The sequence below is a fragment of the Heptranchias perlo genome, chromosome 2, assembly GCF_035084215.1.
Source record: "Heptranchias perlo isolate sHepPer1 chromosome 2, sHepPer1.hap1, whole genome shotgun sequence".
NCBI lineage: Eukaryota > Metazoa > Chordata > Chondrichthyes > Hexanchiformes > Hexanchidae > Heptranchias > Heptranchias perlo.
In genome coordinates this window covers 98,297,974-98,315,064 of record NC_090326.1, presented here as the reverse complement: position 1 = coordinate 98,315,064, position 17,091 = coordinate 98,297,974, and the positions used below count along the sequence as shown (strand labels likewise).

At 43.3% G+C, this 17,091-nt stretch overlaps 1 protein-coding gene across 2 annotated transcripts in view; it reads left to right on the top strand.

The window, feature by feature from the left end:
• Window positions 1-17,091, top strand: part of sema5a (sema domain, seven thrombospondin repeats (type 1 and type 1-like), transmembrane domain (TM) and short cytoplasmic domain, (semaphorin) 5A) — a 202,516-nt gene that overhangs the window by 135,054 nt on the left and 50,371 nt on the right. For both annotated transcript variants that reach the window (XM_068004736.1, XM_068004730.1), the window contains exons 13-14: window positions 8,509-8,690; window positions 8,979-9,122. In XM_068004736.1, coding sequence (XP_067860837.1) covers window positions 8,509-8,690; window positions 8,979-9,122 — 326 coding nt within the window. The remainder of the gene's footprint in view (window positions 1-8,508; window positions 8,691-8,978; window positions 9,123-17,091) is intronic.

Genomic DNA, 17,091 nt, shown 5'->3' with positions numbered 1-17,091 from the left:
TGTCTTTTAAAAAGCATTTGGACAGTTACATGGGTAAGATGGGTATAGAGGGATATGGGCCAAGTGCAGGCAATTGGGACTAGCTTAGTGGTATAAACTGGGCGACATGGACACGTTGGGCCGAAGGGCCTGTTTCCATGTTGTAACTTCTATGAATCATTCTAGTAAACCTCTTCTGCACTCTCTCCAAGGCCTTCATTTCTTTCCTAAAGTGCGGTGCCCAGAACTAGACACAATGCACCAGTTGTGGCCGAACCAGTAAAATATATAGGTTCTACATGACTTCCTTGCTTTTGTACCCCGTGCCTCTATTTGTAAAGCCCAGGATCCCGTATGCTTTCTTAACCACTTTCTCAACCTGCCCTGCCATCTTCAACGATTTGTGTACATGTACCCCCAGATTTCTCTGTTCCTGTACCCCTTTTAGAATTGTGCCCTCTAGTATATATTGCCTCTCCCCATTCTTCCTACCGAAATGTATTTTTCTGCGTAAATTTCATCTTCCACGTATCCGCCCATGCCGCCAGCTTGTCTATATCCTCTTGAAGTCTATCACTACCCTTCCAAATTTTGAAATTGTGCCCTGTACACTGAAGTCCAAGTCATTAATGTATATCAAGAAAAGCAATGATCCTGATACCGGCCTCTGGAGAACACCACTGTACACCTCCCTCCAGTCAGAAAAACAACCGTTCGCCACTACTCTCTGTTTCCTGTCACTTAGCCAATTCTGTATCCATGCTCTTACTACCCCCTTTATTCCATGGGCTTCAATCTTGATGACAAGATTTGCTATGTGATTTTGTGTTTCCTCCTTTTGAAAGGTGTCATTGTGTTAGTTTGTCTTGCATGACATTTTGGCACTTGCAGTTGGCAAATAAGCAACGCAGTGATGCCATTGAATTCTGATTGCATCTGGAGATACAAATTTTTAAAACAAAATTTTGAGCAAAATTTGTATTCATCAAGGTTAAGAATGTCTATCCTGGGGGGAATACAACACTATTTTTCAAGTTTGTCACCCACTCTCAGTACGGTTGCCAACTAAAGCGGAAACTGAAGGTGGGGAAGAGATTTAGGTGGGAGGAACTTTGATTCCACCAGTAACTAATAGTAACTCATTGAAATTGCATTGACAACTAATATTAGTACTGGTAACACACAGATTCCCCTCATAACCAACAGTAATATAATAACTCACTGATAGTTTATATGTAACTGGTAGTAATATTTGTAACACCCCGATATCTGACCTGTAACTGACAGTAATTCTACAACCTGCTGATATTCACCCTGAAACTACAGCCAGAATCCCTTTGCACAACTCTTTGCAATCCTCTTTATTTTAAATTCACAAGCCTCCGAAAGCTTGTGAATTTAAAATAAAATTGCTGGACTATAACTTGGTGTTGTAAAATTGTTTACTCTTTACACACAGTGAAGTCCCCAGGTATCACTCATCCATTTACTAGTTGTTCCTCTCTCGGTGTCGCTCTGACTCAATACGTTGCTGCTCCCAGCTCTGCAGGAATGCTGGGCCCTATGCCCACCCATTCCCCAGTCTCCCTCTCTCCCTGAGCCCCAATCCCCTGACCCCCATTCCCCGCTCTACCTCTCTTCCGCAAGCCCCCATACCCCGACCCCCATTCCCCAGTCACCCTCTCTCCCCCCGACCCCCAATCCATCGACTCCCAGACACCTGTCTCTTTCTCCCCGACCTCCAGTCCTCTTTCACTCTCTTCCCCTGCACCAAGCCCCTACCCCCCAGTCCCTAGTCACCCACCTTTCCCCTCCCCCGAGCCCCAATCCCTTGCACCCTGGTCCCTATTCTGTCTAGCCCTGCTCCGCCTCTCTTTCTCTCTCTCCCCCCAACCCCAAACTCCCAGCAACCAGCTGGTTCCGTTCCTAGCCACCCCAAAGTCGGGGCCCGCTCCCTGCGGCCGGGGTGTTGGGGGCACTAGCAGCAGTGCCCGGGAGACCCCCGGGCAATCCGTGAGGATTGTCAACCCTAATTGTTAACGTGAAGCAGTCTCAGGTCATTTATAGCACAGACCTGTATAGAGCAAAGCTCCCTTAACTTAGCCCCACCAATGCGTTTCAGCTCCAACCTCAGAAAAACATTCCCCTATTGCGAATGTTTCCATTTCCCACACCAGTCACCCTGCCGCCTCTCTGAAGGAGATTGCCAATTAGTGCCAAATTAGGAGCAGATTTGTGTTTTGGGGTCACACCCACGAGGAATTAGATTTAGACTTCCCTAATTCATTGTTTTTTTAATAAAAATTGGGCAGCCTGATAACAGTGTTCATCGTAACATGAACTTTCCCAGATGGATAAGATGATGATTCTGTAACAGAGTTTTTGAAACATGTTGTTCCAGGAAATTATCCTGTCATCAGTAAGAGGTAGAACACATTCAAGACAATAGTTTAATGAATCTAAATTTTCATGAAGCAAAATAGCAAACAGGCTGATTATATGAGGAAAAAATCAGATAAACCTATTTAAGTCGGTGCCCCTAGTACAGTTAAACCTCAGGTTTAGTTTTTGCAAAAAGTGCCATTGCTTAGTTTAATGCCTTGTGGATGTACTTGTTTTGAAGTTGATGTACTCAGGCCAATTTTGTGAGGCTCTGCTCTCAGCTTGCGCCTCCCTGGATGGAGGCGTGGGCTGCAGAATCAGGCATGGAGTTTTATACACCCAATTAGAGGCATTCTAAAAATGTTAATGTCTTTTGAGGCCGTCGTTGCCTCATTATCAATGGAAATCTCCAGTGCACGCTACTTAAGGGGAGAGACGGCAATCTTTCCAAATTCCCATGCCCCTCACATGCAGTGCAGTAGTCACGGCCATTTCAAATGGATGTTAAAGGCCAGCCAGGTTTTTGCTTGTCAGAAACTGATTCCTTAAAGCTGCGCTGTCAATTTATTTTTGTGTCCATACATTTGTAAGCTATGGAGATTGCTTTCAGTTCTCCCCTCTTACTTGACTTAATGGAATAGGATATAGAGGAACAAAAAAGAGAAACCAGGGATATCGGATGGCTCTCTGGATGTATTTGCCTCACCCACCAATTTGCCACTAACTGTATCTGCAGGCCCAAGCACAGTTACCTGACAATGATTGAGGAGTGTTAACTCTACAAGCTCAGATTTGTCAGGGAAACTGATATAGAACTGTGCCATTTGCTTCAAAGAGACCTGGTGCTAACCTGCACCATAACAACAACAACTTGCATTTATATAGCGCCTTTAATGTAGTAAAATGTCCCAAGGTGCTTCACAGGAGCGTTATTAAACAAAATTTGACACCGAGCCACATAAGGAAATATTAGGACAGGTGACCAAAAGCTTGATCAAAGAGATAGGTTTTAAGGAGCGTCTTAAAGGAGGAGAGAGAGGTAGAGAGACGGAGAGGATTAGGGAGGGTTTTCCAGAGCTTAGGGCGTAGGCAGCTGAAGGCACAGCCACGAATGGTGGAGCAATTAAAATCGGATATGCATAAGAGGCAAGAATTGGAGGAGCGCAGAGATCTTGGGTAAGGTATTGGAGGCAAAAACAGATGGTGCGATGATGGGAATATAGGTTTTTAATAGAAGGATGAGTCAGATGGGTCAAATGCTTTCCCTCACCTATACTTTGTGATCTTTGTGCCACGGCACACAATTGGTAAACTAGGGCGACATTCCACTGGATCAACCCATTACTGTAATATTTCTGTACTGTGCACTTGCTGCATTTTATTTATGAATAAAGGTTCAAATACAGATAATCCTATCCAGATACTGCAGATTGGTGTCGTTAGCCTGATTTCTCCATTCATTTCAATGGAGATCTTATAATTTAATAAGAAAGTCTTCAAGTGCATGGGGATGTTTAATTGGGATTAGCAAGCAGGTAAGATTCCTAATGCACACTTTTTTGTTTTGTTTGTCAGTCTCCAATAACATGCAGATCACACTGCAGTAGAAACTCAGTTATCAATGCTTTCATGGTCTACGTTCTGAACTATCCATCAAAATATTTACAGATAATGGGAGACCAGCTGCCTCATGCATCCACTCACAACTCCAGCTGCTGGACCTGCTACAGTCTCAAGAGAGACCAAATCCTCTGAGTTCACCCTGAATCTCCAGCTGCAGAGGTGAATGCTAAAGGCACTACATGCTCATTTCCAGCGATCCTGTCAGTAGCTCCACTGAGCTGAACAGAACTGCCAACTTTAAAATCAGTACTAAGTATGCCTGTTTAAATGTGCTCCTCAGGAGGTCTGTAGCAGGTTTGGCATCTGGGCTTGTGAGCAGATGAGTAAGGGAGCTCTGAACAGGCAGTTCAGCTGATCCGGCAGCTCTTCTAGTACCAGCTTACCTTGCTAGCAGGAGTAATGGAGGTGAGTGCTGTGAGAAAGGATTGAGCTGGATGGTTGGGGAGAGGCAGAGCAATCAGCATTGTCTGATAATTTGGGGACTCTTGATTATCCGCCACTTTCCATTATCAGCTGGCAGTCCTGTCCCTGCAACAGAAAATTCAGGTTCTCACATATATTTGGGAAGAAATAACCTACTATGAAACTCCATAGTCTTACTACAAGAACTTCTAATCCTCAGACTCCACCAATGGACATTTTGTAATTTTCCCCATACAGTTTACTTTAGCCCTGCCTGTCCTAGTCCACACTTTCCTCCTTGGTTACTTCTAGTGTACCTCATTTTGAGATATTTAATTTGGAGGATACCCCTTTTCCCATCTCCTATCTTAATCCCTTGCATAAAACCTAGGGCTCGATTTTCTGATGTCCCAGCGGGTGCATTCGTGGCGAGGGGGCTCTGAAAATTGGGGATTCCCGGGGTGGGCGGGATCCCATTTAAATCAATTAATTGGATACTTCAGGTCGTTAGGAGACCTGATTTGTAGGATATTTTAGGAGGGGTGGGATTTTCAGGTCAACTGAGTGTGTTTCCCGTACTGGGGGAAACATTCCCAGTTGAAATGGATGTGTTGCAGCCATCAGCCTGTGGCAGCTGCAAAGGTCCATTTGACAGGTGGGGGGGGAGACCCTCACTCATTGCAGGAGGCCACTCTGTCGCTTTGGTCAAAGTTTGGCCTCCACCACCCTCCTCCTAACACAAAAAATCACAAACTTGCAACCTCAACCTCAGTGTGCAGACACATTTACCTACCTTGCGGACCCCCTCAAACGTAAATCTTCCGGATGGGGGCCGCTATAGCTGCAGACATAACCTCCTCGGAGGACGAACAGCATCACCAGCCTCGCTGGCCACGCTGTCCACCTCTGACACATGGAGGTCCACAATACAGTGCTGTGACACATCCACCTGCACAGCAGGAGGGAGGGCAACCTCAGAGAGATGCGGCGCAGAAGGCACTACCCTCGCCACAGGGTCTACCAACCGAGGCTCAGCTTCCTGGACCTCTCTGAGGAGCAGTGCACACGGACGCTCAGAGTCACTCGACATGTAGTCGTGGACATCTGCAGCCTCCTTCATGCTGAGCTGCTCCTGGCTGGCCCGAGCACCATCTTCTTACCTGTCGCTGTCAAATTCACCACTGCCCTCAACAACCTCTCCTCCCATCCTTCCAGGGTGCCACCGGGGACATCGCCGACGTCTCTCAGTCGCCTGCACAAAAGAGCCCTGCAAATACACCTACACCCACTCCGCAGTGACACATTGGGTGGCATCAGTTGTGGGTCTTCATGGTAATCCTCAGGAAAGGGCATTATTGCACAAACCAGACAAGATTTAGTGGTGATAACAATTTTTAATGTTTTTTTGCAAAACAAACAAAAGTAAATCAAAAACATGACATTTTGTCTTTCACCATTGTGCTTCCTCTATGTGCTTACAAAACCTTTGCCTTATGTTTACGGGAACCCCTACGTGGTGCTACCCCTGTGGCTTCAGCAGAGATAGTGGCAGGTTGCTCTTGTCCATGCCCTGACCGATGAGATGCTTTGCACGGACGCTCTCTGGGTTTTGGTGCCCGTGAGGGCCGCTCCAAAGACTGCTCCACCTGCACCTGTGCAAGGACAGACTCGGCCACCTGGAGAGGGGGCAGCATTGCGGGTACTGGTTGAGAGGGGCAATGGGTGAGACGTGGGAGCACTTTGAGTGGCTTCCCCACTTCCATGTCCCCTTTCACCATCATCCCTCTCCTGGCCCAGGCCCACATCACTCCTTCCACCCTGCTGGACGACAGTTTGGAGGACTTGTGTGAAGCCTTGGAAGGCCAGTTGTAATGTATCTATCAGCCTGTTTAAGGCGGCAGATTGTTGCTCACCCTGAATTGGAATGGCCATTGTCAGGGCCTGAATGGACTCATTGTTGAGCCGTGCTTGACGCTCGAGCCTTTCCTCCATCGCAGACATTCCCGCACCTACCCGCAACACTATCTCAGAGATGCCTACACGTCCCTGTGACACTATCTTGGAGATACCTGTGCCACCATTCCACTCATGCAGGAGTTGGACTCCTCCATCCTCTGCGCAATTGTGGAGCGTGCGCGTGGCAACTGTTCCAGTACCTCGGCAATGTGCTGCTGCCCCTCGATGACTCTCCTTTTCATGGCTGGCCCCCAGGGTTCAGCATCTGGGTCCAGCTGAGCAGAGCCTGGAAAAGAGAGCTCCCACCGACGCGGACTCTCCACGGCTGCCACCAGTGTCTGCTCATGCTCACATGTGTGTGGTGACTCACCATGTGCAAGCCCAACTGGGTGAGGACGGGGACCCACCGAGGTGTGTATATCTGCGCTGGTGGATGGCTGGCTCAGATGTGACGATGCACCCTCAGAGGCCGGCAGGTCCTCTGAGGAATCGCCCTCCGCCAACACGGCGCTCGCAGATGTCCCTGCAAGAGAACAGAAAGCAATATTAAGCATGTGGACAGATGTTGAGGTGCTGCAGATGCCAAGTGATGCTAAGATCATTCGCTAGCATGAGTGCTGAGTGTTAGATTTCTGTCACCAGCCGCTTGTGCACTCCCAGTCTCGGCGTCCGCCACGGACAGGCACTCCAGCGTCTGGCTTATTTCGAGTGCCTGCTGCTCCGCGTCCGTTAAGACCACCTGGTGTGGCGGGCCCCCTCCGGTCCTTGCCCTCTCCCGGGCATTCTGGCATCTCTTCTCCTATCAAGGCAAAACACAGAGGCGTGATTGAGTGATGGTTGCATGGTGACTGCTGCATGCGTTGGTGTGGGTGGGGGTGACCGTGAGGGAGATGCATGGGAGGGTGCGTGTGAGACATAGCCATGAGATTGTATGAGGATTGGGTTGTGTGGTAGTGTTCGAATGGGAACTGGGGTGGTGAGTACGTGCAGACAAGGTGAGGATGATAGTTGAGTGGATGTGAGGAGTGATGCGAGAGCGTTGTGGTGGCAGTGCAGAAGGGGCTGTGTGGTGGTGGAGGTGATGTGGAAGACGGAGTGTGGGAGAATGCGTAAGTATACTCACTTTGGCTGACCCGGTTAGATCATTAAATCGCTTCCTGCACTGGACCCAGGTTCGGCACACATTGCTGCTACTGCTGACCTCCTCGGCCACTTCCAGCCAGGCCTTCTTGGTGGCGGAGGGAGGACACCTCCTCCCATCCGATGGAGAAAAAGTTTCCCTCTTCCTCCTCACCCCATCAAGCAACACCTGGAGTGAGGAGTCAGAGAACTTTGGAGCAGCCTTGCCTCTGGCCTGCTCCATGATCCAAAATTGTTTCTTTGCTGCAGGAGACTGTAGGACTGTCCCTTTAAATAGGGCTCCTCCTGCTGACAGCCTGTGATGCGGGTGCACAGTGCGCCCGCTGCGCAGGTCTGGAACGGGAAACCCGGAAGCCGTGGTAAGTGCCTTCAATTAGGCTGCGATCGCATGCGGAGCACCCCGAATTCACTGGGCACGTTACCTACGCGCCCAGTCGACACCCCGCTGCCAACCCGCCTCCCTCCTAATATCGGGCCCCTAGTCTCTATATTGCACAATTAAACAGGCAGTTTTATTTTCAGAAGTGCACTGAAACAATACTGTATAGTCTGCGAAGGATTAAATGACATACCTTGGATGATGTTACCTGACTTCCTGGAGAAATTGAAAATATGGAGTTGTTACATGAAAGTGTTCATTTTATTTTGATTTTTTTTATAGTAGGTCTGATTATATAATTTTTAAAAGCAATTTTTTTGCTAACTAACAGTAAATGATTTGGGTAGACGGCTCTATTGTACCATTGACTGTATTTTGCAAGTGTATGGTTCGGTCCAGATGTTCTGCAGATTGTGCTGTTTTGGAATTATACATACCAGTGATAATATGAAATGGATTACATTGGTAATGATCATCACTGATCTGAATGCAATTGTGATCCAAATAAAAGCTCATTAAATGATTTCAAAGCATGAAATAACTTTTGGCAGTTTTTACAATGCAAGCAACCAAAAATAAACAAACCAGTTAGACTCCTATTTTAACTTTGTGGTGTTCTTTTGACTTACTGAATGTTTGTCATTTAGACGAGAAACATGACTGTGGATGGTAATTTTGGATCCTGGTCACCATGGAAACCCTGCAGCCACACTGATGGCAACACCATTGGTTTATGCATCTGTAGAACCCGCTCGTGTGATAGTCCAGCTCCTCAATGTGGAGGTCGACAGTGTGAGGGTCCCAGCATGGAGGTCGCAAACTGTTCCAGGTAAGGGAAAAAATTGGAATTAACGCTGAGTATAATGAATCATGTTTAATTTACCAGTCCTCTTTTCCTAGTTCACATCTCTCAATTTTGCAATTATCTTGTCCTGATATGTGACACAAGAAATATTAATAAAGTAGGCTATCCAAAGAATATAAAAGATTTTTATTTTATGCATTACAATGTGGGATAGGAAACATAATAAGTGATCCAATCTTCATTCATCTACCTGCTGTTTGTAATTGTTCAAACCAGAAGCCAAAAGTTAAAATCTATCAAATTGTTTAATAGGAATGGCGGTTGGACTCCTTGGACACTGTGGTCTCCCTGCAGTACCAGTTGTGGGATAGGATTTCAAGTCCGACAGCGATCTTGTAGTAACCCAACTCCTCGGCACGGTGGGCGTGTCTGTGTGGGACAGAATCGCGAAGAGCGGTACGTACAAGTTTTTTGAGCAATAGGCTTCAATATATGATTCTTTTTAAAGAAAAGAGTTCATTTGTCGTTGCCAAATCTATGTTCTGGGATGAGTTTTAGTGCATTTCAAGTTAGGGCTGTTTTAGTTAAAGTGTTCACACTAGACTGGATCTGCAGGGTTCTGTTTTACACAATATTTGAAGTATGACCTGTTGAGTATGTTCAATAACAAACACTCCTGTATCAATATATTGATTTCATGCTGTGGTCCAGCAGCTCCTTGCCATTGAGGCTGGAATTTTACTTGTCTTTTTCCGATTGTTCTGATTAAGCAAAGTACCTCAGTGCTAACTGATTTAGTCACATTACATAGAGTTACATAGAATGTACAGTACAGAAACAGGCTATTAGTCCCAACAGGTCCATGCCGGTGTTTATGCTCCACACTGGCCTCCTCCCTCCCTACTTCATCTAACCCTACAGCAAATCCTTCTATTCCTTTCTCCCTCATGTATTTATCTAGCTGCCCCTTAAATGCCTCAACTACTCCTTGTGGTAGCAAGTTCCACATACTTACCACTCCCTGGGTAAAGAAATTTCTCCTGAATTCCCTATTGGATTTATTAGTGACTATCGTCTGTATTATAATTTACGGCCCCTACTGTCTCCCTGGTGTCTGAGAAGGTCCATCTCCCCATCTGAACAGGCACCAACTGTTTTCAATTTCACTTTAACTTCACTGATTTTAGCTCCTCTGAAGGCTTGGGCAAAAAAGTAAGAATCCAAGAAATGTGACAGGCTGACAAAATAAAAATGAATCTAAATTTTTGTTTTAATTAAAAAATTATATCATTGTTTCTTCTGGTTTCAAACCATAAAGGAGGCAGGAACAGTCTCCTCTCCCAAGAAACTTCTATGATTCTGATTCTAACCTTCACAGAAATGGTAATGATGTTATATTATGGGGAAACCAGGTAGATTGCAAGGGATATCAGATGCACAAGTGGAAGGAAAAGAAGGCCGGCTTATTAGGGCTCAAGCACAGAAGCCATCTAAGTGCAAAGGGACTTATCATCCACTACATCAAGCTCTGGTTTAGAATGTTACTTAATCCCATGATTGTATTAAAACCTTCTTACATAATATCTTTATTCTGTGCATAATAACGAGCAAAAATGTGTAACAGTTGTACTAATTATTTGTGTGGAACATTGCATTGGTTAATCTATCAGTAAAGTAACTGTGCAAAGTCCAACTGGTTTATAAAAGGCAGGAATAGCAGCATTTGAATCTGCTGGATGTTGTAAAGCTGTATGATCAGTCGGGCAATGAACCTGGTGTTCACTGATATTTGATCCCCTAGTTACTTGTGGGTCTTAATTCTAGTGGCTGATTAAGTGAAACTATAAACACTTCTTTACGAAAGCTCAAAGTTTACTGACCTGAACTATTCACAAACTTGAACCGAAGTTTTATTTCGCCAAAAAGGCATATTTTCCTAAAAATACACTAAACTGGATTTGGGTTTATTTTTGTGTTTTATTCCCAAAATATAAATTTTCACTGTGCACAATAGATTGTAAGCTGTGAAACTAATTCCAAGCCTGAACGGCATTTAACTGCATATTTTCTAAAATTGCCATTATTACTACAGAACATTAAGCTTTGATTTTAACCAGCAGGAATGGTGAAGGCAGGGGAGGGTAAAATAATGGCCAGGTGGAGGGGACTGAGGTAAATTTTCCTCTTCAGCATTCCCAGCAAAAAGCTTCACGAGCCCTGACCAAACATTAGAAAATCAAGCATGCATTGCCCATGATTTTCCATCCATGTAAATGTGCCGGGAGCACTAAAGCTCTTCACCAGGAACTTTGAAGATAAGAGTTTACTCTTGTATTTTAAAAATGTTCTCCAGTTTTATTTAATGATTCTGAATAAACTGTAATCATATTCACTGGCATAGTAATCAACAAAATGGTGTTCATGGCACAGGGCACCCTGCCCTCGTTTCCAATTGGAGCATTGTATGTAACTAAGAGCCTGTCAATTTCAGGAAGTTTGCTGCTTGGGTAATGTCAAGTAATTGTAATTTTTGGAAGATTTTTTTTCATGAAGCTCTTGGGGGATGCATGAATCTTTTGAACTAACAAATGGAAACATGTCAGAGCAGTATTAAGTTACAAATCCTTATCAAATCCAATACATAATAAAACCGTTGCAGTGGCAGTGTTTTTGGATGCAGTGCATTGCATTTAATCTGTAGTCCAGATTCTGCAATTTCATAGTTTCAATATCATGTTACACTACAGGGCTGTACAGCTGCTGGCAAAGATCATAGCCTAACCTGAATTGGGATAATGCATTCAGCACCTCTCCTGTGCAACTATCAAATGCTTTGAATACAGTTACATTGATTTTAACCATCAACCAACAAAGTGAGTGACTCAGTCTTGTACTACTGTGCAGTGAGTCTGCACAAAGCAAAATACAAAGGGGAGCATAGGAGGACCACGTTCAGGATAATCTTCAAAAGGGACAGAATTTGTAATACTTATATGTAATTTACGCAACTGTATCTCACTTACTCTGATCCCAAATTTTTTAATCAAATGATTACATGAGAAGATGAGGTTGTATCTGTACAAGACATTGGTCAGGCCACAGTTAGTGAACTGTGAGCAGTTTTGGGCCTCCGTTACAGGAAGGAATGTGCAGCCATGGAAAAGATGCAAAACAGATTCTCTAGGCTGATGCCAAACTCGAGTGATTCTGCGATCCTGCCCTCCTGCAGGGGTTACTTTCACAAGTCAGAAATAGTCTACAACATCGATTCTCCAACCTGTGCTCCCTGCAAGAGCAGCTCCCCACTGGGAGCTCAGAATCACCCATATAGTTATGATGGGAGACCTGAATACTAGGGCTGTAATCACTAGAGCAGAGCAGATGTTGGGGTGGGGAAGAATCTAATAGTCTTGAAAGGATTTGAGAGGCTAAATAGTGAAAGCTTATCTCCACAGGTCCGTGAATTGGTGATGAGGGCATAAGTATAGGATTAGTACTAAAAGGACACTGCGGAGGTTGGAAGCATTTTTTTCAGACAAAGGATTATTGGAAATAGGGAAGATATAACTGTAAATGTCTTTTGAAACAAGACATTAACAGCATTCTATTTACTTTGTCGGTTGCTGCTCCGCAGTGATTGGACAAGTTGAGTGTTGAGTCGGCTAATGCCCCATGATCTCAGGCAACTATTTTGATAGTATACATGGAGTTCTTATGACATCCATTGTTTCTCACTATATGTGCTACATCTGTCCATATTGAATTCCACGGAGCACTGTTTCATCCATTTATACATTTTATCTGACTCATTGTGTAGGGCTGTAGCTGCCTTCATTAAATTCTGCTACCCTCCTTGAAGTTGATACTGTCTGCCAATTTGACCAGATGGCATTGAGCTTCTGAATCTAAGTCATTAATGTAAATTCAGATGCTCTATAGTGGGATTTTTATGCCAAATTCACCTACTATCAGTTCACGTTTGTCACAAAAATCTTAATATATCAATGGTACTGGTTGTTAAAAACCTAGTTTTGTGTTGTTTAGAAGCAATAAAATTGGACTTCAGAAATATCTTGCCCCTTTCCTGCTGTATGTAATATTGTGTGACTGGTTCATGAGCTGCTGTTAGTTGGAGCTAAGTGGCAGTGTTCTGATAAGACTCTTTATATTTTAGTGGAAACTCTAAACTCAAAGCAAGTAATAACAAAGGAAAGCATTGAGCTAATTTAGTAATTTAACTTCTTCAACTCATAGTGACATTCAAGTTTTGTCTTCTTCATGTCTTTTTATCAGCGCTGCTATTTCAAGCTGCATTTAGCCACAAAATTGTTTATTTTTTAAAAAGAAAATTCCAGAGAATCTTTTAAGATAACAAGTTCTTGAAAAGTCATGCAAGAAAAAGCTAAAAAAAAGTATTGATTTGAAAATACGTGGCCCTGATTTTCTTCTCACTTATGAGCTAATGGCCCAGAATTTGCTGAAAAAACAATGGGGTGTGAACAACGCATGCCGTTATTAATGTGCAAATTGGCCAGCAACTTATGACGAGGAAGAGATACCCTCTGAATTGCCACAAGTTGCTGGCCGATTTGTGCCACTCCGCCATTAGCTTCACGAAAACGGCATCTCGCCCTTAACCTCCCAGTGAGTTTCATGAAGCTGCTGCATTTGCACATTAATTGCCCATTAAGCTTGCTACAGAAAGTTAAGTCTAGTAATTTATAGCGTTAAGTACCGTTTTGACGACGTGATAAAAATGTCAAATTTTTCATTTTTTTTTCTTACTTTTCCTTTCTGCCTCTTTTTTCTCTTTTTTTAAATCCAATCTTTTGTTCCCTCTCTTTATTTCTCTTTCTGTACCTGATTTGACATTGAATTAACTCACTCTAATTCATCCTCCTTCTCAGTACTTCCTCTGTGTATTTCTCAATCCTTTAATCTGATTGGTTACGGAGATACACTGGTTGCCCCATTATTCACCAAGGTCCCAGATGCCCTGTTGTTCTCGCACTGTTGCCCCCGTTATCAGCTCGCACTTGCAGCAACTTTGTGGGCAAAAAATTATAAAACCTAAATGTTCACGAACAAGTCTAACTAACAGGGCACGCCGCGAGATGCCCCTCTGCAGCAAAGTCTGGACCATCGTTATCTGACAGTGATTGAGTTTGTGCCTATCACAAGCACAGAATTAAAGAGGTGCCTGAGGTGAAATCTTCACTCAATGTTAGCCTGGTCTTCAGGGAAGTTAAGGTGTTAGGCAACGGGCACAATGTGCTCAGATAATATTTTTAAAATAGCAGACAATATGACAAGTAAACATGGGCCATTTAATTTATAATTAATAATGCCACAGAATAAGAAGTAGGGATTACAAGGTGAGGGATAGCTATAACTAGTGCAAGTTATTGCACTCAGTCTAGATCACACACCCTTTAGTTTACCCCTAAATAGGTTTTGTCCAGTTAGTGTGTTCTGTAGAACATAGGTTAATGTGATACGATAGGTCGCCAAGTCCCGATGAGCAGCTGTTGAGCAAGGAGAGGATCAGGCTTAGTGACGATGCCTTCTACTGTCAAATAGCTTGCTGAAACTCACGGCCTAGACTCACACTTGAAGAATAGCCACTTGGTGAAGCATTAGAGGCCTGCCAGAATCTATAGAATAATACTGCAGCAGGATTCAATGACTTCAAGAGAGAAAGATAGAAGACAATTGGCAAAATCAGTGATTAAGATGTATGGAATGATAAGCTTACTGAGGGAAGTTTGTTAACATTGTACCGTGACATACTGTATGTATTGAACTGTGTTGAATATGACTATCATATCAGTAAGATTTTTTAAAAATGCCAGGCTTAAATATTTGCTGGTTAGGGCGTACCCACTTCTGTATATGTTTAATTGGAGACAGATTGACAATTAAAGATGGTCCCAGGTGGGAGATATTATTCAAACTATTTGACTCCAGTACACTGGATATTTCCAACTTGGAAACATTTTTTTTAAACTGGGAAACTTGTCAATAAGGATGGCAGCAGGCAAGGAAAAAGAACACAAAATAAGTGGTGAAAAATGGTAGGCCAGGTGATTTGTTCCATGACACAGCTGTGTGCCAACAGAGCACTGGGCATAGAGGTCCTATTTGACAATGGACTTCTGAGATTTACCACTGCTTTTTCTTTAAAAGGTTGATTTTCCTTTTTAAAAAAAAATACAACATCGTGGGGAGAATTCCCCTTTAAAGCTTGTATTGTTTACGAGTCCGTTTTGTTTGAGAGTGTTTTCTAATGATGTGAAGGGAAATAGCAACTTTTATACCCAAAATCAATTACTTAATTCCCATGCTTAAATTTCATCAATTTGTCAGACTTTAACACACAAGGTTATTCCAGTGGGGCAGAAGGCATGGAGCCTGAAAAAAGAGCAGTTCACTACAGTCTAGCTTGAAGTGCTGCCAGTAGAACCAGGAAACTTGGCCCTACCTCATTAGTTTGGAGCAGAGCTCTCAGATTTATTCAGCAATAGATCCTAGCTGAAAAAACATACCTGATGTTTTGGGAACTTCCATAGATATTTTGGAAATAAAGCTGAACTTGTTCAAAATGCTAGCTCAGCAGTTTGGGAAGAAGCAAGTTTTATAAGACCAAAAAAACCTGAATTTTTTTCAAGTGTGCATCCCTGATTAGATTTCAGTTTGGACATTGTAAAGAGGATTCCTGTTGTTCGCAGAATAGGCTCTGCCCATAGAGTGTGATTATTCTGTATTAAAAACCCTTTGCTGCTTCGCTTTTCCACATCTCAGATGGACACGATTAGCAGAGTTAAGGCAGCCTTTGCGTGCAGCTGCTTGGCAAGTTAACAAAACTTGAGCCACAGCAGACGGCAGAGTTTACACAGCGAAGAGGCCCCATGGGCCAATTCGAGTAGTGGGGTTTGCCAAGGTCCAGGACTATTAGTCCTTGTTCTACGTCATTTATGCTGTACAGCTGGTGGAAATCAGCTCTTAAGTTTTTGTTCTTGTTGCTAGTCATCCTTACCATTCTATTGTTTATACATTATTACGTGGATATTATTAAAACTAGCAGTGCCAATTGAGATACCATAGCATTTTGGTTGTCTGCATGTGAGCATCTGACCACAGCAACTGGGCAGAAAAAGGGCAGACAGACATCTATCTGAATGCTGAAGATACCTACCCTACTTTTATCTATTACTTCATACGTGATTCTCAGATGCAGGTGGACCAGTGATAGAGCAATGAGATTCTGTTTAGCATGCATGTCCCTGAATAATACATTGGTTGTCATATTGAAACATGTATTCTGTATAGTGAGCACTAACTTTGCAGTATTTTTCTTTTGTAAGTGTAGTTTATATTACGAACTTGAGTCTACTATAGATCCCTCTTAGGTTCAGTACGTCAGTCACTTCTGTGATCTAAGTGTCTTACTTTTATGGGATTTGACTTTCACTGCCCTGTATGTACCTGTACAATAGCCTAACTCAGGGCATAATAATAGTACCCCTTGTGATATGAACTTGATATTTCCATCTTCCACATGTTTGCTTCTTCAATCTCTTTGAAGGCAGACTGAGCAAACACTTGGTGAGATGAGGTTTGATACATACCAAGATGATTTATTTCAACAATAAGATGAACATAAGAACAGCAGTATAATCAGACTCACCTAATTCAATCAGTACAACTTATCTTTGCATAATAATTCAAAATAAAGAACACATCATGCTTTCCCACATCAATGGGTTGTCTTACTTGACTTAAACAAAATAGTTTCTTACTATTTTCTCCTGCAGTCCTGCCTCATAGCATTTTCTTTCAAAACCCTGACTGCCTGCTGGTGTTGGTGTATGTGTGTTTTGTGTCTCACTGTTCACAACCAGAGAGGGAAGGTCTGCCAGACCCCCTGATGAACACCTGGGACCACTGACTTCCCAGCACGATGGGTGTGAAGTGTTTGTTGATTACCGAGTCAAGGTAGTGAATTGATTCTTATTTACAATCTATGGAGAAACAACACCACAGCTGGCTCATTAGTATCATAACTACCTATTGTCTTAATTTGCATGAATATATTGACCCTGAATTTCTGCAGGGGTTGTTCTGATGTCCCACCGTATCTATGGCAAATGGGACCCCTGGATAAACAGCGCAAATAGGTGTAAATGACCGTTTAAGGTGTTTCTCTAGCAGATTCCACTTAAGCTGCAGTTCAGGAGGACCTCAAGGAAATTCAAGGCCACTATACTTTAAAACGCAACATTTAAAAGTAACTTTTTTTTTAAATAAATCCTTTCTGTGGAAAAATGGTCAAAAAAAGACAAAACAGGACAGTTTATTTTCTCAACCTTTTTTTCATCTGAAGTATCGGAGTGACATTACCTTCCTTGTCCAAAAGAACAGGTTC